Raw genomic sequence first — 20,694 nt, 5'->3', positions numbered from 1 at the left:
AAATTATAGTGAAAGTGAGCGATTCAAAATGATTTAGATGACATATTCCTGGGCAACGCGACTAAAATGTCTATCTCCTCTGATAATTGATCAACAAATTTTTTTTTTTTTACTATTTCATTTCATTTCGTTTATTTTTTTATTTATGTTTTGTATTAGATTATTGAGGTAGAGTATGATGCAAATAATTGGTAGGATAGTAGGTGTCAACCTAATTGGGATGTACTTGACCTATAATGATGCAATTGCTCTACCATCATCAATAATCTACACCTATTTTATTTAATAATATAAATTTTTGTAATATTTTATTTCATTTTGAAATAAAAATTATTCATTCAATAAATGTTATATAATTAATTTAATATTGCAATATTGAAAGTTTCATTTTCATATATATATAATTATTCATTTCGAAAGGAAAAAAATTATATAATTGCACATTTTTTTAGTTATAACTTCATAATTAAAAAAAAAAAAAGGTCATACATAATTAAATTTAAATACCACCATGAAATGTAACCAAACAAAACATCTTACTATTAATCTTAACTAAAATACTCTAGTATAATTTTTCTTTTATTTTTTTATTTTTAATAAATAATCTACATAGATAATGTATCTATCGTTTATTTTATTTATTTTTTTTAAAAAGGCCTGCCTAGGCCCAGTTTGCGGCCTGAGCCTAGGCCCTAGACCCAGGCCCTAGGCCCGAGCCCATGCCCTATTGTAAGTAGGCTTGGGCTTGGGCTTGGGCGCGGTCCCTACTTTTGGCCCATAGGCTGGCCTGCTAAAAATGTGGGAGCCCGCGAGGCCCACTTGGGCCAACCCGAGCCATTATTACATCCTTAGTATTATATACACCTTATAGTTATAAAAAAAAATTATATAATTTCATACTTTTTGAGTCATAATTGAAAGAAAAAAAAAAAAAGTCATAACCACACAGAAATGAGGCATAAGTAAAGATCTTAAATAATATTATAACTAAACAAAAAAAATTGATCATAACTAAAAAAGAAAAGGGGCATTTACACGCAAGTCTTAGTTAATGAATTTATATTCTATTAAGTCTTAACTAAGATTTTTTGGACCTTCAAGTCTCATTAAATTTTTAATAGTTGGAATTGCCCTTCAAATAATGATTGTTCATCATTTATGATTATCTATAAAGGAGCATGATTATTTGACATTTATTTTGATTTTCAAAATTTTAAAATATCAACTTTAATTAAAAAAACTAAAAAAAAAATTATGTGTAAAAAAAATAACTAATATTTTTTTTTGAAAAAATTAAAAAAACTAAATTATTTTTTTTGTGCAAAACTAAAAAATTTGTGTCTATAAAGGAGCATGATGATGGAACATTGATGTGAAAAATTGGAAAACAAAAAAAAAAAAAGAACAAAACTTTGAAAAATGAAAAATTGATAATGTTTTCAGTTTTAAAACTGAAAAAAATTGATAATGTTTTCGATTTTATTGGATAGTTGAATCAAACCAATAAGTAGAAAGTAGAAACATTTAATCTCATGCTCTGTTTTTTTATCAGTCAGTGAAACAATTATTTGAAATGTTACTATGCAAAATTGATAATGTTCTTAATTTTAAAAATTGGAAAAAATTGATAATATTCTCAGTTTTACTAAATAAGATTTATTAGTTCAAAAAATCTTAGATAGAATCTGAGCTACTATAATATTTGTAAATACAATTTTTAAGTAATCAATTCAAAAAAATGAAAATAAAATAACTAAAGATGCATATATTATGAGGGTGTATAATAAAATTCTCCACATAAATTGGATCAAATATGGTAAATTGTTCTTTTTCAAGTTATTTGGGCTATTAGTCTAAAAGCATGTTTGTAGGCCTTTATCAGTGGGCGTTGTGAGTTTTGCCAAGCCCAACCAAAAAGAGGTTCTCATTCCGCTCAGTAGTCCGCCCAGTTTGGCCTGATATCTTTAGATTTCGAAATAAATATGTTGGCCTATAAAGCTTAGGCAAAGATTTTGAGCCTATTTTTTTTTTAATTATTATTATTTTTTTTTTCTGGTTGAAAAAGTGATGATAAATACTAGCTTAACTGGACTAATTCATTTATAGTATATTAATTTTAATTTTATATTATTTAGTTACGTAATAAATTAAAAAAAGTGACACTTTTTCATAAATCTCTTTTCATCTACTTATGTTTCATTTAGTCCACATAATTTTCTTATATTCCAACAAGTCCTATGAGTGACATAGTTACCAAAATACTCCTAATAATATTCACATTTACGGTGTGAATGTTCCGTGATGTGAATGTTCACATCGTCAATGTGAATGTTCAGACTGTCAATTTAAATGTTCACACCATCAATGTGAATGTTGATGATATAGTTTGTGATTGTAGAACGGGTCGGACAGATCCACGCTCCTTAAGTCTATGTCCAAATGACCAAGCCCACCTGAAGACCTACACAAGAGTTCAACGGGGAACGGGGAGTCCCCCAGCGAACCCTCCGACGAGCAAGTTAGAGAGAGAAGTGGAGTGTAGAGATGGAATAGAGATAGAAAAGCTTAACCTTCTACACGTCTTGGACGTCTGCTTATATCCTTTGGTAATCATTACGTTGTCTCTTCCGACCTGTCACCTTGGCCGAAAGTCTATGCTATAGCTTACCTTGTTCAGGGTGAGGGCATGTTGTCCCGACGGAGAGGGGTTATCGCAATAAATGCTGTAAGGGGGCCTCATTAATGGCGATGTGCAGTGGCAATAACTTTGCAAATCTTTGTCTGTTGATGTGGCTTGCCCTTTTCTTGCCATGTGTCTTGATGTCATTGATTCTAATTGCTACATGGGGCTTCGGCAGTGTTGGGCTTCAGCATTTGAGATATGTGTTGGGCCCTAAATGGTGGGCTCTAATCTTTATGGGCTTACCCATGTCAGTAGTCCCTCATTCCCGAGTGCAACTTTAGTTCAACGAAGGGAATATTGAAGAGAATAAGGGCTGTGAATGACCGGTAGGGTGAAGTCCGACCGAGCGAGATAACCGACCGTGAGGAGGGCCGACCGTGATGGGTGGCCGAGTGGGGGGACCGACCATGCGGAAGGCCGACCGCGAAAGGTAGCCGAGTGGAGGGACCGACCATGCGAAAGGTCGACTGCGAAGGGTGGCCGAGTGGAGGGACCGACTGTCCTGAAGGCCGACCACGAAGGGTGGCCGAGTAGAGGGGCCAACCATGCGGAAGGCCGACCTGTTGTGGCGCGGGGCTCGAGAGGCGGTAGGACATGTGCTGAAGTGAAGTGGAATAGACAGGGAAGGGAAAAGGGGCAGTAGATCGTGGCCGTACACGTGGCAGAATCTTGTAGTGGGGAAGGTTAGGCGTTGCACGATAGGCGAAACTATAGGTCATTATAGGGTGTTGAAAAGACAGTTGTGGTGGAATTTTGAAAATTTTCAAACTAGCGAGAATTAATTGTGACCCTTGGAATACAGGCAAGCCGTGGGCCTTTGGTATTATCCACTTTTTGTACCTTTTTGTAAAAAATCAAAACATTCCAAGTGTAAACTCCTTCGTTGCTAGCGATAAACCCCTGCAACACTTTTTGAATTTTCTTGCGCCCGCATTCGAAGCCATTCGCAGACACACGACAGAAATAGCCCAGGAAGAAGCTAGAACTACCAGGGTTGATCCACTAGGGGACGACGATGCGGTGGAGTTGGCGGAGCAGTACAGGATGGAGAGGCAAGTAGAGAGAGTACGGGAGCCGGCGGAACCACCGCGTTCGTTGACAATGATAGCGGCTCCGAAGCCAATCAAGCAGGCTGAGCCAGATCACTGGCATACGAAGGCCGACAAGTCGATCGTTACTGCGGAGGAGTTGGAGGGTATGCGCAAAAAATACCAGGTTCTCGCAGAAATAAAATTGATGCTACCAACACCAATGGAGAGGCCGTTCGACGCCCGGCCAGAGGAGTTTGCCCTTTACGAGGAGGCGTTGAAGGTTGGGTTGAGGTTGCCGCTTCCGCAGGTAGTAGTGGATGTCTTAAACCGACTAGAAATGGCGCCAGACCAACTAATGCCCAACGCGTGGAAGGTTGTACTGGAAGTGCGTGGCCGAGGGCGAACGAGGGGGCGGCTATGACGGTAGACAAGTTTTTTGCCTGCTACAAGGTCTCGGGCCAGCAAGAAACTTGGGTCACTTTGTAGGTGGCGGCAGGAAGAGGTCTGATGGTGGGGTTGTCGTCATCAATTAAGGGATGGAGGCCGCGGTGGTTCAACATGTCCGCGAACGGGGGAGTGGGAGTGCGCACGGTGTGGAGAGTGCCCACCAAGTCTGTGGAGCCAAAGCTGGGGGCCGCAGTAGAGGAAAGGGTGAAAAAGGTGAAGGCATAGAGAGAGAAGGAGGGCGTCAAATGGGACGATCTCGTCCAACCGTCTGCTTTGTTCGCCGCAAGACTAGGCCCTCAGCCGACCGATGGAGATCTGGCACTGGCAGAACTAGAGGCAAGAACGAAGGCGCAAGAGGCGGAGGATTGGACCATTTTTGCCAAAGCCCAAAAGTTCAAAGAAACGCAGTTAGGCCCACCACCAAAATCGGTCGCGAGGGAAAGAATCCGACCGCGCCCCAAGCCGTTGGGGGAAAAAGACTTGGGCAGTTTTGAGCCGCAACTGCCCCCAGTTGATCCGGTGAAGGAGAGGGCAAACAATGAGGGAGAGGCTCTGAAGAAGAAGAAGAAGAAGAAAAGGGTTGCCCTTGAGGGGGCCTCAGATGCGCCTGTGTCGAAGAGGGTGAGGGTTGGCGGGGAGGTTACCCCCATGGCGAAGGAGGCGGGGAGAAGGGAGTAGGGGCGACCCCAGAAAGGGTGGTTGCCCCAGAAGTGCAAGGGGACGAAGGTTAGGGGGGCCAGGAAGAAAAAGAGCACCTGAGTGCCAGGCCCAAGGTGCTAGTGGAGAGTGGGTCAGCTGATCCTGAGGAAGTGATGGAGCAGCAACCCAAGGGGGGCCCTACGTCCCAAGAAGGGGGGTCAAGGTGAAGTATGTGATCTACCATGCTCCTACAATGTCTGGGCGACTGGAGGGAGAAGAAGGCCCAGCCAGGACAGCTGCAGATCTTCTTTTGGGGGTAGTAGATGAGGCAGCCGTGCGCTCTGCGACCAAATTAAATGAGGCTGAGCTGCTAAGGGGGCTGTGCTCTGCCCAAATGGAGGCGATCACCTTAGCAGGGGCTCTGCTGAGGAAGGCGACGGCGGCAAAGGGTGAAGTGAAACCGCTAAAGGCGAAGTTGGAGGAGGAGAAGGCCCAACTTGAAAATTTTAAAAAGGAGAGCGCAGACTGGGGGAAAGCTGCGCGAAGTGCGTGTGCCAGGGGGTTGGAAGAGGCTGAGAAGGCGAAGAAGATGGAGGTGTTGGTGATTGTGCAGCGCAATGTTGCCGCTCGAGTCCATGCTGAGCTTCTCGCGGCCAAGTTGGAGTTGGAGGACGAACACCGCAAGGTAATGTCATTCGAGTTCCAGCTAGCTGGTGAGCAGAGGAAGCTGAGGGATGCTCAAAATCCCTGCACGGTCGCCACCGAGCGGCTTGAAGAGGCGATGATCAATAATGAAGAACTGCGCGCCCAACAGATCAAAGAAAAGGATGAAGCAGACCTGAAGATTGCTGGGCTGCAGAAGGAGCTGAAAGATAAGCGTGCTAGGGCAATGGAGGAGAAGGCGAGGTTGGAGAAGGAGCTGGAGAAAGAAAGAACCAAGGCAGCCTCTAAAAGGGTAGCATACCCCGATCTGTGCGTCGCAGCAGTAGAGCAGTTTAAGGTGTCTGCAAACTTTCAGATGGCCATCGATGCTGCTATTGCCAGCAACTTGGCGAGACAGGGGACTAGGGGGGCTGGTCCGTTGGGGACAACCGCTGGGAGCGGAAGCGAAGACAAAGTGATCCAGAGCTTCCAGCGGTCGGACTTCTACAAACACGAAATGGCTGAATTCTGGGACAGTGGCTGGAAGATGTTCAAGCGTAAAGTAGAAGAGCTGTTCCCAGACGTAGACTTCAGCAGTGTTAGAATTGACGAAGACGACATGGCCCAGACCCCCCTAGATGAAGGCATTGAAGAGGAAAATCTCGCCTCAAATGAAGAAGAGGAGTGAATGGAGTGCACAAAATTTGTACTTAAGAGTTTTGGTTGGTTTTTTTTTTTGTTTTTTTTTTTTTGGTTGTTTTTGAATGGCTGTAATAAACTTATGTACAAGTTTGTGAATAAATAAAATTTTGAGTCGTGTTTTCATGCTATTGCTTTTGTTTGTGCATCTGAAATGAATGAGAATGGTAACTTGTATAAGGCTTGTGTATAAATAATTGTGAAGTGCAAAATGTGAGGAAAACTCAATGTAAAGTGAAGTTTAAAATGTAAGACAACCTGAATGCAAAGTGACTGTAAGGAAAACTCAATGTAAAGTGAAGTTCAGCTTGTAAGAATGTTAAAAATTGAAAGTTTCAAATCATGACCCAAAAGTGGAGTCAGTCTAGCTTGTAAGGGTCCCCAAGAGTGAAGTTTTTAAATGACGGTGTAAGGGTGTTGATAAATGAAAGATTAGTTTGTAATTTGACTAAGTAAAGAATGTTGTAAAAACATAGACTTGGAATTTTGACTAAATGTGGCCAGTATGCCATAACCGTGAAGTTTGCATGACTTGCCTTGACCGAGCTCCTTATTTGTGCTCGGCTTGGGTTGAGCTATGATTAACTGACTCTTCAAATAATTCAGTAGCGTCAAGTAACTCAGTCTGGCTGAGCTCTTCATGCTCAATCTGGCTGAGGCGTGTCATGCTCAGTCTAACTTTGTATGCTCGGTCTGGCCAAGGCTTTGCATGCTTGGTCTGGTCGAGACTTGTCATGCTCAGTCTGGCTGAGGCTTTGTATGCTCAGTCTGGCCGAGGCTGCAGGCTCGGTCTGGCTGAGGCTTTGCATGCTCGGTCTGGTCGAGGCTTTTATGCTCAATCTGGCCGAGGCTTTGTATGCTCGGTCTGGCCGAGGCTTTTATGCTCAGTCTGGCTGGGGCTTTGTATGCTCGGTCTGGCAAGGGCTGCAGGTTCGGTCTGGCTGAGGCTTTGTATGCTCGGTCTGGCCAAGGCTTTGCATGCTCGGTTTGGCCGAGGCTTTTATACTCAGTCTGGCCGAGGCTTTGCATGCTCGGTCTGGCCGAGGCTTTTATGCTCAATCTGGCTGAGGCTTTGTATGCTTGGTCTGGCCGAAGCTGCAATCAAAGTGTTATTTGAAAGATCACACATATATTTGGGATATAAGCTTGTGGTCGTTAAAGTGTAGCCCATTTGATTAGAGATTTACATCACATGAGGGGAGAATTAGAACAATGAAGTGTGCAAATTGTCAAAAAAGGAAATACAACAAAAGATTGATACAAGAATTGAACTTTTATTGAAAATAGCGCTTCAAGTGCTCGGCGTTCCATGGGTGGGGGAGATCGCGGCCTTCCATGTCCTGAAGTCGGTAAGTGCCTGGACGAGGTCTGGCTTTAACGATGTAAGGTCCTTCCCATTTGGCTGCCAGCTTGTCCTCAGCCGGATTCTTGGTGGCGAGGGTTACTTCGCGCAAAACAAGGTCCCCCACAGCGAACTCCCTTGGTCAAACTCTGCGGTTGTAGTGTATTCTCATTTTCTATTGGTATGAGGCCCGTCTGACTGCAGTGGTTTCTCGGAGCTCGTCAGTTAGGTCTAGGTCTGCCCAGCGTAGCTTGTTAGTGAGTTCTGGATTTGGATGTAGAACCCTTGGGGTAGGAAAATCGATTTCTACTAGGATGACCGCCTCAGCGCCGTATGTTAAGCGCAAAGGGGTCTCCCCAGTAGGAGTTCGAGCGGTAGTGCGGTAGGCCCAGAGTACATTTGGTAATTCTTTAGCCCAGAGTCCCTTAAGAGCTTCCAGCTTAGTTTTAATGATCTTCAAAAGAGAACGGTTGGTGACCTTAACTTGGCCATTGGCTTGGGGATGGCCTGGGGAGGAGAAACATGGCTGGATTTAAAGCTCTTCATAGAACTTCCAAAACTTGGCATTGTCAAATTTTTTGCCGTTGTCGGAGACGATGGCTTGAGGAATGCCAAATCTGCAGACGATCGACTGCCAGATAAATCAGGTCGTGTTCCGTTCGGTAATTGTGGCAAGGGGTTTTGCTTCTACCCATTTGGTGAAGTAATCGATGGCGACAATGGCGAATTTGGTTTGGCCTCGGCCAATGGGCAGTGGGCCGACCAGGTCGATTCCCCATTTGGCGAACGGGTAGGGACTACAGAGTGTGATCAATTCTGTAGGAGGAGCGTAGGGGATGTTGGCAAAACGTTGGCACTTATCACATTTGAGCCCGAAGTCTATCGCATCTTGGTTGAGAGTAGGCCAGAAATAACTAGTGCGAAGTATTTTGTGGGCTAGGGACTTGCCACCCGAATAATTGCCACATACACCCTCATGGATTTCTCTTATCACGTAGGTCGCCTGAGCAAGATTGAGGCATCTCAGGTATGGGCGTGAAAAGCCCCTTTGTACAAAAGACCATCAATAAGAATGTAATTAGATGACCGGGCCCTGACTTTGGCGGCCTACTGTTTGTCATCCGGCAGTTCCCCCGTTGTCAAAAATAGAAAGACGTCGGCCGCCCAGGGGATAGGTTCGTTTTGGAGGAAATAGACGTGCTGCTGGTTTGGGGAGATGGTAGGGTGGGCAAGGTACTCGAGGCGGACACCGTGGCTGAGGTCTGACTGGTCTGCCGAAACCAACTGAGATATTTCATCTGCCTTGGAGTTTTTCGCCCGAGGTATGTGTTTGATGTGGAAATTATTGAAGAGGTAAGCGAGAGGGAGTACAATATCCCTATAAGCCTGCATTGTGTCTTCCTTGACATCAAATTCCCCCGTGATTTGTCCGACAATGAGCTGGGAATCGCTGAACACTTGGATATGGCTAACGCCTATGTCTCTAGCTAGGTGGAGACCTGCTATCAATGCCTCATACTCGGCCTCATTATTTCTTGCATTAAACAAGAAACGGAGAACACATTTGAAATAACCGCCCTCAGGGGCGGTGAGGATAAGACCCGTCCCACTGCCTTCTTTGCAGGATGACCCGTCAATGTTGAGGGTCCAAGAGTGGGGGTCTTCTAGCTCGGTAGGGGTTGTTGGGGGTGGAGGAGCTATGGTTGGAGTGGGATTAGTGAATTCCAGGATGAAATCGGCGACAACCTGCCTTTTGATTGCCGTTCGAGGTCTGTAGGAGATATCAAACTGGCTAAGTTCAACTGACCATTGTATAAGTCGTTTAGACAACTCTAGTTATTGCATGATTTTCTTCAAGGATTGGTCAGTGAGGACGACGATGGGGTGGGCCTGGAAGTTAGGTCGGAGTCGCCTTGAGGCTATGACCAAGGCTAAGGCCATTTTTTTAAGCAATGGGTAGTTCTGTTCTGCTCCCCTGAGAACCCGACTTATGTAGTAGACCAGTCATTGTATAGAGCTGTCTTCCCTGATGAGTGCTGCACTAACTGCGGTGTTTGACACGGCCAAATAGAGAAAGAGGGGTTCACCCGTGATTGCCTGAGAAAGTAAGAGGGGGTTGGCCATGCACTGTTTCAACTGCTGAAAGGCCTCTTCGGATTCGGCCGTCCACTCAAAGGTCTGCCGAAAAACTTTGAAGAAGGGGAGGCACTTATCCGTTGCGCAAGAAATGAGGCGGTTGAGGGTGGCAACTCGACCAGTAAGTCTCTGAACTTCTTTAACCGTTCTGGGAGATTGTATTTCAATCAGGGCCTTGATCTTTTCAGGGTTAGCTTCAATGCCCTGCTGACTGACCGTGAAACCTAAAAACTTCCCAGATCCTACGCCGAAGGCGCATTTCTCCGGATTGAGCTTCATTTGGTATTTTCGTAGGGTGGCGAAGGTCTCTCGCAGGTCGGCCAGGTGATCTGTGGAAAGCTTACTCTTGACTAGCATGTCGTTGACATATACTTCCATGTCCCGACCTATCTGGTGATGAAAGACAGCATTGACCAACTGTTGGTAGGTGGCCCCAGCATTTTTCAACCCAAATGGCATCACACGGTAATGGTAGGTACCTCCGTCAGTGATGAAGGAGGTGTGTTCGCGATCAGAGGGGTGCATTAGAATTTGGTTGTACCCCGAGAAAGCATCCATAAAGCTGAGCATTTGATAACCGGCCGTGGCGTCAACCAACAGATCTATGCAAGGCAGAGGGTAGCTGTCTTTGGGGCAAGCTCGGTTGAGGTCGGAGTAGTCGACACAGAGCCGCCATTTACCATTGTTCTTACGGACCAGGACCACGTTTGACAGCCATCTAAGGTAGTCCACGTTCTTGATGAATTGTGCCTCAAGGAGCTTATCTACCTCTGCAGCAATGAGAGTATTGCGCTCCGGATGAAAGATGCACTGCTTCTGGTGAAAGGGTCGGAAGTGGGGCTCAATGCTGAGGCGATGAGTTATGAAGGAGGGGTCAATACCCGGCATGTCTGAGTGGGTCCAGGCAAATATATCGTTGTGTTCGATCAGGAGGGCAGTAAGGTCGGCCTTTGCTTGGGAGGATAGTTGGCTGCCGATCTTGGCAGTTTTTGTCGAGTTGGTAGGGTCGATGCGAACCTCAACGAGCTCTTCCACTGGTTCCCCTCTGACCAGCTCATCCTCGTCTCTGATGTCAAGTCTTTCAATGATCATAGCCTCCTTGAGCTTGACTTCCTTAAGTGAGGCGACATAACATTCTCTGGCCACGGTTTGCTCTCCCCTCACTGTGCGACCCCCAAGATCGGTGGGGAACTTAATGGCAAGGTGGAAAGTGGTTGTGATAGCTTGAAAAGCATTTAGGGCGGTGCGGCCAATGATGATGTTGTAGGCAGAGGGGCAGTTAACAACAAGGAAGGTGAGTAACTTGGTGGTCTGACGTGGGTACTCGTCGATTATGATGGGAAGATCAATGGAGCCTATGGAGGTCACCCGGTCGCCAGTGAAAACCGACCAAAGGGGTTTGGAGAGGAGACAGACTTATTTCCCCGATTTTGAGCTGGTGGAAGCAATTGAGGAAGATGATGTCTGAAGAACTGTCGTTGTCGACGAGAACCCGTCTGACCTTGTAATTGGAGAGGAGGGCGGAAATGACGAGAGGGTCGTTATGAGGATAACGGATGCCTATGCAGTCGGCGTCCGTAAAGGTGATAGGCTCGGTCCACTGCCTGGGGTGTTTGGAGGGTCGGTCCAACATGACAACTTCTTTGTCTGAGCCCTGCTTTATTTTTCTGAGTTCTGCCCGCTGAGCCGACCGGGATGGTCCTCCGCAAGCAAGCCCGCCGAAGATAACTCTAATTTCTCCAACAGGTGGGGCGGGGTTACCTTGTGCCCGAGGTTGCTGTGGAGGGCGATCATGACCTTGGTTAGGCTGTGCTGGTTGTCGGGGAGGGGTGCGCCGGCGGTTGTTTCTGATGGGTTCAGTCCGCTGCCTCTGTGGATGGCGAGTATCCGTGAATCGGCTGAGGCATCTTTGGCGAATCAGGCCCTCGACCTGATCTTTGAGGTTAACACACTCCTCGGTATTATGGTCGTGATTCCCACAGACAGCGTCAACTGATGATACAGTTTGTGATGGTAGAACGGGTCGGACTGATCCACGCTCCTTAAGCCTATGTCCGAATGACCAAGCCCACCTGAAGACTTGCACAAGAGTTCAACGGGGAACGGGGAGTCCCCCACCGAACCCTCCGACGAGCAAGTTAGAGAGAGAAGTGGAGTGTAGAGATGCAATGGAGATAGAAAAGCTTAACCTTCTACATGTCTTGGAAGTCTGCTTATATCCTTTGGTAATTATTACATTGTCTCTTCCGACCTGTCACATTGGTCGAAAGTCTATGCTGTAGCTTACCTTGCTCAGAGTGAGGGCGTGTTGTCCCGACGGAGAGGGGTTATCGCAATAAATGCTGTAAGGCGGTCTCATTAATGGCGATGTGCAGTAGCAATAACTTTGCAGATCTTTGTCTGCTAATGTGACTTGCTCTTTTCTTGCCATGTGTCTTGATGTCATTGGTTCTAATTGCTACCTGGGACTTCGGCAGTGTTAGGCTTCAGCATTTGAGATATGTGTTGGGCCCTAAATGGTGGGCTCTAATTTTTATGGACTTACCCATGTCAAATGTTAATATGTCAATTTGAATGTTCACACTGTCAATGTGAACATTCACACTTCACATTGTAAAATATGAATGTTCACGTCACCAAATTGCTAACCGTTCAAAAAATATTTGTAAGGGTAGAAATGTCCATAAAATACTTTAAATGTGAGAATTGAGATTTGGTAAATTAAATGTTCAAAAAATAAGACTTATTGGAATACAAGAATATCTTATGAGCTAATTGAAATACAAACACTTGAAAATGAATTTTTTAATGAATCTCCCTTAAAAAAAAGAAATATATGTATATATATATATATATATATATTTTACACCTATATAAAGACTTAAATTCAAACATGTATATAAAGGCCAAATTTAAACATTTTTAAAAATGTTAAACTCATTCCTAATTGAATTTTAATAGCTCAAATTCAAATAATTATTAAGGGAACAAAATTAATTTAATAACTCATATATATATCGAGATATGTGAATGGACTTAGGGATTATTATTTTTTTAAAGAGTGCCTGTAGAATAACTTCCAAATTGATGTTAGATTATACCAAACTTAAATGCATATAAACTAGGCCCGACATTAACACTCTACCAAAACAAGAAATAAACTATTTAGGGATTGCTTGGTTTATTTTTAAATTAACATTTGGATAAAAAATCAAAAAAATCAATGGTATTTGAACTTGAATATAAACTACTTAAATGTCTGCTACGATTGAAAAAAAAATAAAAAAATAAATGTGAAATAAGCAAACATTGATGCTTTATTTATTTATGTAATTATTATTATTTTGGACATAATGTGATCATGAAAGGGAGCCAGGTGGAAACATAGAGGGAAATGCGGGCGTTAAGTGTAATTTTGGAAAATGTTGATTTTCACCATTTCCACATATTTCAACACCCTCTTGCTCATTCAACGTTCCACGATCCCCATTTTCCTATTTTGACAAAACAGAAACTAGAGAGAGAGAGAGATTAAGAGATCTGTAATGGGTGCTTTGGTTAAGCTTGTAGACGCAATACTCTTCCTCGTATTCACTGTGATCGCTCTTGCTGCGCCACTCATTGACGGACAGACTTGCCTTTCTGTAGATCTCTTCCCTAAGGTTCTCGTCGATCTCAAGCTCTGGTACACCAACGAATATGGCGATTACTTGTTCACCGATAAGCCCAATTTTTTTGTGGGTCTTGTTTGGCTCGAGCTTCTCTTCCAGTGGCCCCTCTGTCTCGCCAATCTTTACGCCATTTTGGCTGGCAAGTCTTGGTTTCCCACCACTTGCTTGATCTATGGCGCCTCCGCTTTCACTTCCATGGTATTTTCTTTCTTAATTTCTTTTATGCTTCTTTGTTTGGTTCCTGGGAAAATGGGTTACAATGTTTTAGCTGACAAAATCACTTGTTGTCAATGTAAATTTGAAATTGGGTTTTCCTGGTCCTTTGACATCCGTGAAGTGAAAAATCAAATCTGGCCGCATTGATGAATTTTTCTTGGGTTTGGAAAAATTATACTAATTTTTCTTGGGTTTGGAAAAAATAATATACATTATTGAGTTCCACAATTTTAACCTAATTAGATTTGACTCTTTTAGAATTTAATTCACGTAATATTTAGTTTCATTTTCATCCTCAATAATTTGTTAGTCATTTTGATAAAAAAATAATAATAATATTATCATTTCATTTACATTTTTAATGTATTTATTATCTATGTTTATGATTGTGTCTACAATCAAATGATTTGCACTAGTTGTTGACCTTTGAACCTTACTAAAAGGAGGTGGGTATAATTACGCTAAACTTGTGAGATTTATTGTTATTTCTCAAAACTATAAAGATGATCAGTGTAATTTATCCTTATATAAACACACAACAAACTCTCAAGTTATTCCAATAACATTTTGTAATGGTGTATGAGCTGCAATACCTCAAAAGGGTGGAAAAGAGAAAGAAAAAAAAAAGGGGCTTATTTGCCACCGAGGGCCAAAAGAATCACAGGATTAGGAGGTGCAATTATTAAAAAATGTGGCAAACAAAGTTGTTTTACATGATGTGAATGTAGAGCTGCAAATGAACCGAGTTGTTCATGAACAAGCTCGGCTCGGGTCGTTAAGGCTCGGCTCGGCTCGTTTACTGGTAAACGAGCCGAGCTCGAGCTCGAATATTAGGCTTGTTTAGTAAATGAGCCGAGCTCGAGCTCGAGCTCGCATAAGCTCGGCTCGCTTATCTTTATTTAAATTATATAATAAATATATTGTTTATATATTAAATAATATATAAATAATAATATAAATACATTTTTTATTTATTAAATAATATAAATAATATTTTTTATTTAAATATTTATATTTAAATAATATAAATAATATTAAAAAAAATTATCGAGCCGAGCCGAGCTCGAGTTTCATTAAAATTAACGAGTCGAGCCGAACTCGAGCCCAGTTCCTTATCGAGCCGAGCTTGTGCTCAATAAACAAGCTCGATAAGTAACCGAGCTGAGCTCGAGCTCGGCAAAGCTCGGCTCGGCTCGGTTCGGTTCGTTTGCAGCCCTATGTGGATGTAGAGGGGCTTTCGCTGTGTATTGTTTCAGTAGAATTCATGAGGGTCTATGAAGCGCGGATACGGATACGGATACGGGTACAGACACGGACACGGAACATGGCAATTTTTTTTAAAAATTTTTTAAAATTTTTATGTACCATGTAGATTCATATTATATTCATCTTAAATCAAAATTAACAAAAACTAATATAGTGGGTGTTTGGGAAGTGAGTTTTTATGTAGGTTTTTTTAATTGTAGGATATTATTGGAGAAATTTTTTTTTGTGTTTGAGAAGATAGTTGGGTTTTTTTGTGGTTGGATGTGATGTTTGTGAGAGAAAAAATGAAATGATTATGGGGTTGGATGTGATATTTTGTTTGGATGTGTTTTTTTTTGTTTTGCAAAAAGTTTGTCTTTTTGTGAAAAAAAAAAAAAAAAAAATCCAAGTCTCAAACTTCCCCAACACCACCATAGGTAACATTAATTTAATAAATATAACTACTATATTTAAACAAATTAATAGATTATCTATTCACAAAAAAGTCATAATAAACGATAACAAGAACTAAGATGAGAAGGGGAAAACATTCAACGCCCAACAATATTCTTCACAAAAGCACTATATAAGAGAGGCAAAAGAAGAAAAAAAAAAGAAGAAAGTGAGCCCCGCTTTATTCCATGCTGTGTCCCGATATGGACACACGTGTCCCGCTGTGTCCCCTACAAAAAAATCATTAACTTAAAGGGATACGTCATTTGCCGTGTCCCATACGTGTCCCCGGCATGTCCGCGTGTCGGACACCGCTACAACTCCGATTTTGGAGTGTCCATGCTTCATAGATAAGGGTATTTCATTGGATACTACTAATGATTGCAAGGCAGATGAGTTCACCTTTCAAAGAAGTGGGTTGACTTTTTGGCTTTTTGACTTTTTAACCTTTTTGATTATTTTAGCCTGGGGCTAAAAAGCTTGGTTTGGGAAGCGCTTTTGATTTTTTTGACTTTTTTAGAGGTTGGATGTGATGTTTTGTCTTATTGGACTAAAAAGTCTATTTTATTTTTTGTGACTAAAATAGTCAAAAAAGCCTCAATCTTGCATTCCCAAACAAAGGCAAAGTTCAGCGTGGTTAAGCTATTGGCTACTGTGGGTAGATTATTATTTTGTTCCTCGAACTTGAGTCATCTCTTAAACTTTCCATTCTTCTATTTAACTTCCAAACTTGGTCAATGTTTGTCGAACTGGTAATGAATATGGAAAAAATTGTCCCTATTACGTCATGTGCTCTTAGTTGAACTAATTTTAAGGTTTAAGTTGAGAAACTTTTATAGGTTCTATAAAAGAAATAGGTATGAAGAGATGAAACCAATAGCAGTTCAGGTGAAATTTGGCTTCGTTTGAAGCATAGTTGTCAAATCGAAATTCGTATCGTGAATCGAAATGACCTTGTACCAAATCACGAATCGAATCGAATCGTTAATCGTAAAGATTCGATCACTTTTTAAAAATTACTTAAAAATATATATTTACACATTTAGATATGAAATATATCTTATGAATATTAAATATTTAGACTTAAATCAATGAAAATGTTATTTTGAGAGATAATCACGTAGTTTAATAGGTAAGAAGCTAACAATGATTCTTATGTAAGATCACTATTTTACTTTTTTTCTTTTTAGATATTTTTTAACAACCATTCTTAATAAAGATAATAACTAAATAGACAAATTATCAATTTCCAAATAACAATAATTTACAACGATATTGATGTTTGGACAATAAGTATACATACTTTGTAAGTAACAGTGAGCAAATAATAAGAAAGAATTATTTAGAATGTTTCATTTTAAAGCCTAGAACATTTTTAAACGTATAACTGATCTCACATATGTAATATTCAATTATATTCAATTTAATAAAATAGTAATAGATAATTTATAGTGTAACTTTAATCTTAAACATTTTTAGAAGATGTATTATGATTTCTTTAAGGGGGAAAAAATGAGAAGAAAGGTTAAAAATATGTTAGATCTGATTGGATCTGATTGGATTCTATTAAAAACTTTATGATCACTAAAATAACAACAAATTATGTATCTATGTTGGTTATTTTGGTATTAAACGCTATTAGAAGTTGTATTATGTCATTTTCACTAAAAACATGGAGAAAAAAATAGTCGAAAATACGTAGGACACAATAATTTAAAAAATTGCATAAATCGTAAAAAGTGAATTAAATTGTGAATCGATTGTGAATCGTGCGATTCACTAGAAATTTACTTCCAAAATAAATTCACTCATAGATTCGTATCGATTTTGCAAAAAATTTGAATCGAATCGCGAATCGTAAGATTATGGTATCAGAGAGATTCACCCATAGATTCGTATCGATTTTACAAAAATTGTGAATTGAATCGCGAATCGTAAAATTCTGATAACTGAGGTTTGAAGATGTAACAAATGTAAGTTGACAGCTGCTTGATTAATTCATTTCTCTCAAATGATTTCTTATTCATTCATTAGACATTAGCTAAATAACTCTCTTGTGATTGCAGATAATTTTAACCAATTTACATTTTCTTACTTTCATTTAGATTTTTTTCGCTTGTGTTAATGAGTTGAACCAGAACTGCATTGATATACTTATGAAAGTTTGTGAGATTAAATAGAAAAATTAGAAGTTTAGGGATGGCCTTAAAATTTGAAGCGAAGTTTGAGTAATGCCAATTACTCATATCATTTCCCTTTTAAGCAAATGCATAAAATTGAGAAGTGGAGATAGAGGGGATAGCCAACCCTGCATTACTTTGATATCTTTCGATACTCATAATTCCACTCCACATTTTAATGTATTTAACTCATATTATGAGGTAAACAAGCTTACATGAACAGAATGATTAGGGTAAAAAAATTGTAGATGAAATCAGTGTTTTTCTCTCTCTCTCTCTCTCTCTCTCTCTCCAGTATCGTGTTAACTTTCTATGTAATTTCAGGCTGCGATATTATCAGAATTGATGAGGTCCAACAAGGCATCAGATAAGCTGCTGATGATGTACTCCCCTTTCATGGGTTTTGCTGTTTTAGCAATTTTGCGAGGCCTCCTAACACACTCTGGCAAGACTACAGCAGCTGGCAAAAGACCTGTACTGAATAGGAAGAAAAGGGCTTGAATTCTTCTAACTGTGGGTCTAAGATTTTGTATTTTATTCTCTTATTTTCAGAGGCTTCTTCATTGTATTTTTGCAGTTGGCTGATATTCTTCCTGTATTCGCTATACTCAAGTTTATGGTTTATAAATGAGATTTTTTTTTGGCCATTATGAAATCAATGAGACAAAAATCAGAAAATGCTGGTTTTTGTTTCAGTCTGTGATGAGCTGTTATTAAATTGACAAGTATTTTTTAGGGCATAGTTTGTATGGAATAATTATCAAGTAGGTTCAAACTTTAAGCTTTTTGTGCTTGCTTAAACGAGTTTGTTTTGGAAGCGTATAAGCTTATAAGGGGTAGATCATGGTTGTGTGATTATTTTTATTTTTATTTTTTTGAATTGTGTGATTATTGTGAACTGCTCTGATGATGCTATTTCTGGTGAGGTGAAATTGTTGAGATATCTTTGAAGTGCTAAATTTATGGAGTTCATGATTTTGTGAAACTAATCAATTGAGAGCTGCAATATGAGTTATGTTATAGTTGAGATCTACAATCATTTTTGTTTTAATTTTTTATTTTTAATGTTGCTGCAGTAGTACTAATGACTAGATTACTGTGTCAAACTACCTGTACCATTCAGATTGCACAACAAAAATTTTACTGCAACAAAACCACTTCTAAACATGAACCCAAATAGGTTGGGGCTTGCCTCCAGTCCACCATCTAGACTGGAGGGTCCAGTCCAGCTCATTGGCCTCATTTTTGAATTCTTTTTTGATAATTCAAACCGTGTATATTTTAAGATTTGTTGAGTACATTATTTCTGTAAAAAATCACGTCGATCGGATAGCGGATACTATGTATTCAAATTACTTTTTTAGGAATCATTAATTTTCTAATCGTCTATTTTCTTCAGACAAAAGTGATCCAAATATATAGTATCCGTTATCCGATTGACGTGATTTTTTACAGGAATAATGTACTCAACAAATCCTAAAATGTTAATGGTTCTAATTATTGAAAAGGGGTCCAAAAGTAAGCCCAATAGGCTGAATTGGACCGGCCTTTCTCAAATTTGGACGGGAGACGGTCCGAACTTAGTTCTTCAATAAAAAAAAAAACTTTGTGGGACTTTCAATACCAAGATCCCCTTTCCATTATTTAAATGTATATGCACATGCATGTATGTCACAGAGATCCATCGTTGGATCACAAAACTGAAAGACAAAACCCAGAGAGAGGGAGAGATGGGGTCCTGATAGAAGTAATTCTGTTTTTCGTCTTCGTAGTGATTGCAATAGAAGTTCCGGTTTTGAATGCACAAGTACGCCTACCTTCCAAATTCTTCCCAGGCTTCCTTGTGGATCTCTATCTCTGGTACAGCCGTGAGTTTGGCGATTACTTGTTTGTCGAGAAGCCTCCTTTCTTCATTGGTCTGATGTGGCTTGAGCTTCTAATCCAGTGGCCACTATCAATTCTGAATCTCTATAGCATTTGTCGAAGGAAGTCGTGGTTCAATACCACATGCTTAGTCTATGGCTTATCTGCTTTCACTACAACGGTATTTTCTTTCCCTTTTCTTCACTTCTATCCCTGCCATATTTTGGGCTATTTTGAGAAGATGATTATAACCAATTTTTTTGTGAGAGAGGAAGTGAGTTATAATCTGGGAAGTGGATTATAACCCACTTCCAAAAGGGGCTTATAAGCTGTGTTATAATTTAGGAAGTGGATTAAAAACTACTTATAAGCAGTTTTTTTGTGAGAGAGAAAGTGGATTATAATCTGAGAAGTTGATTATAATCCATTTATAGCTCTGATGATCTATTTGGATTTGATGACACGCTAGTCTCTCTTAAGTTTTTTTTTTTTTTTTTGCTTACTATTTCTTTGTGTGTGTGTTGCAGGTTGCTATTTTAGCAGACATGATTATTTCCTCCAAATTAACAAATAAGTTGATGATAGTGTACTTCCCTTTTGTGGGTTTCGATGTTTTAGCCATTCTGCACAGCTTGCTACCATACTTTAGCCAGACTAGGGCTGTCAATGGAACATCTAATTTGGCTAGAAAAAAGAGGGCTTGAGTTGAGAGACAACTCAAATTAGAGAAATGTTTCCTAGCTCGAATTACATCGGCTCGAACGGCTCAAATACTCAAAACGACGTCGTTTTGGGTATTTTTTTTCTTTCTTTCTTCTTTCTGCCTCCGGTTTCTCTCTCAGTCGTCTTCTTCAGACCCAGATCTCAGTTTTTGGAGAAACCCAAATCCATTGCTATGGTGCTTTGTCGTATCAGAGTTTGGAACAACCTGAGAAAGAAGAGACTCCATTGTCTAGACCACCAAGGTCTCCAAACCCACAGCCCCAAAATCCATCATGTAACTTCCACCAATCTGCAGAGATTTACAAAGCAAGAGTTCATGAGAGAGAAAGAGAGAGAGGGAGTTATGCCATGAGAGGGAAGAGCTTGGTTTTGATTTTGATTTTGTTTTGATTTGAGATATGTTGTTGTGATTAAGAGGTCTGTTTATATGCTTGATTTAAACATGGGTTTTTATGCTACTTATCTCATTTCTGTGATTCATGAGACCCATTTGTTGAATGTTTGTTTATATATATGAAAGAAGATGTGGGTTTTGGGAGCATCTCTGACCCTTCAGCATTTTATTCATCAAACTTGTTCAAGAGGGAACATTGTTGTAGAATAAAATGAGAGTGATTTGAGGTATTTGCAGAAGATGGGATTTGAGATGGGAGTTGATATTGTGGTGGTAGAGCAATACAAAAGAAAAACGACAATGCTACGTAACTCAAATTTTGTGGCTCAA

The 20,694-nt window shown here is 40.6% G+C and overlaps 2 protein-coding genes and 1 non-coding gene across 3 annotated transcripts; 2 read left to right on the top strand and 1 right to left on the bottom strand.

Annotated features, from left to right (window-relative positions):
• Window positions 1-8,590: 8,590 nt before the first annotated feature.
• LOC145798212 (uncharacterized) lies at window positions 8,591-10,507 on the bottom strand. The gene is made up of 2 exons (XM_082885708.1): window positions 10,312-10,507; window positions 8,591-9,285 (listed from the first exon to the last, which is right to left on the bottom strand). Exons 1-2 carry the CDS (start codon window positions 10,505-10,507, stop codon window positions 8,591-8,593), a joined length of 891 nt encoding a protein of 296 aa, XP_082741834.1.
• Window positions 10,508-13,084: 2,577 nt separating this feature from the next.
• On the top strand, window positions 13,085-18,206 carry LOC114309818 (uncharacterized). Its single transcript, XM_028255634.2, has 2 exons — window positions 13,085-13,488; window positions 17,709-18,206. The coding sequence occupies exons 1-2, from the start codon at window positions 13,165-13,167 to the stop codon at window positions 17,883-17,885; spliced, it is 501 nt and encodes a 166-aa protein (XP_028111435.2). The 5' UTR covers window positions 13,085-13,164; the 3' UTR covers window positions 17,886-18,206.
• Window positions 18,207-19,059: 853 nt separating this feature from the next.
• On the top strand, window positions 19,060-20,446 carry LOC114289271 (uncharacterized). Its single transcript, XR_014337213.1, has 2 exons — window positions 19,060-19,428; window positions 19,775-20,446. It is a non-coding gene; the product is annotated as an uncharacterized LOC114289271 (transcript).
• Window positions 20,447-20,694: the final 248 nt, after the last annotated feature.

This window comes from Camellia sinensis, chromosome 8, assembly GCF_055761805.1.
Source record: "Camellia sinensis isolate YWXY chromosome 8, ASM5576180v1, whole genome shotgun sequence".
In the NCBI taxonomy this organism is placed as follows: domain Eukaryota; kingdom Viridiplantae; phylum Streptophyta; class Magnoliopsida; order Ericales; family Theaceae; genus Camellia; species Camellia sinensis.
This window is presented reverse-complemented; position numbering and strand designations above follow the sequence as displayed.

Coding starts and splice junctions, on each gene's coding strand:
- LOC145798212 (XM_082885708.1), bottom strand. CDS start 10,507: ATGCCGGGTATTGACCCCTCCTTCATAACTCATCGCCTCAGCATTGAG. Junction 9,286..10,311: donor GTCAAACGTGGTCCTGGTCC/GTAAGAACAATG, acceptor TACAATGGTCAG/TTGAACTTAGCCAGTTTGAT.
- LOC114309818 (XM_028255634.2), top strand. CDS start 13,165: ATGGGTGCTTTGGTTAAGCTTGTAGACGCAATACTCTTCCTCGTATTC. Junction 13,489..17,708: donor CCTCCGCTTTCACTTCCATG/GTATTTTCTTTC, acceptor ATGTAATTTCAG/GCTGCGATATTATCAGAATT.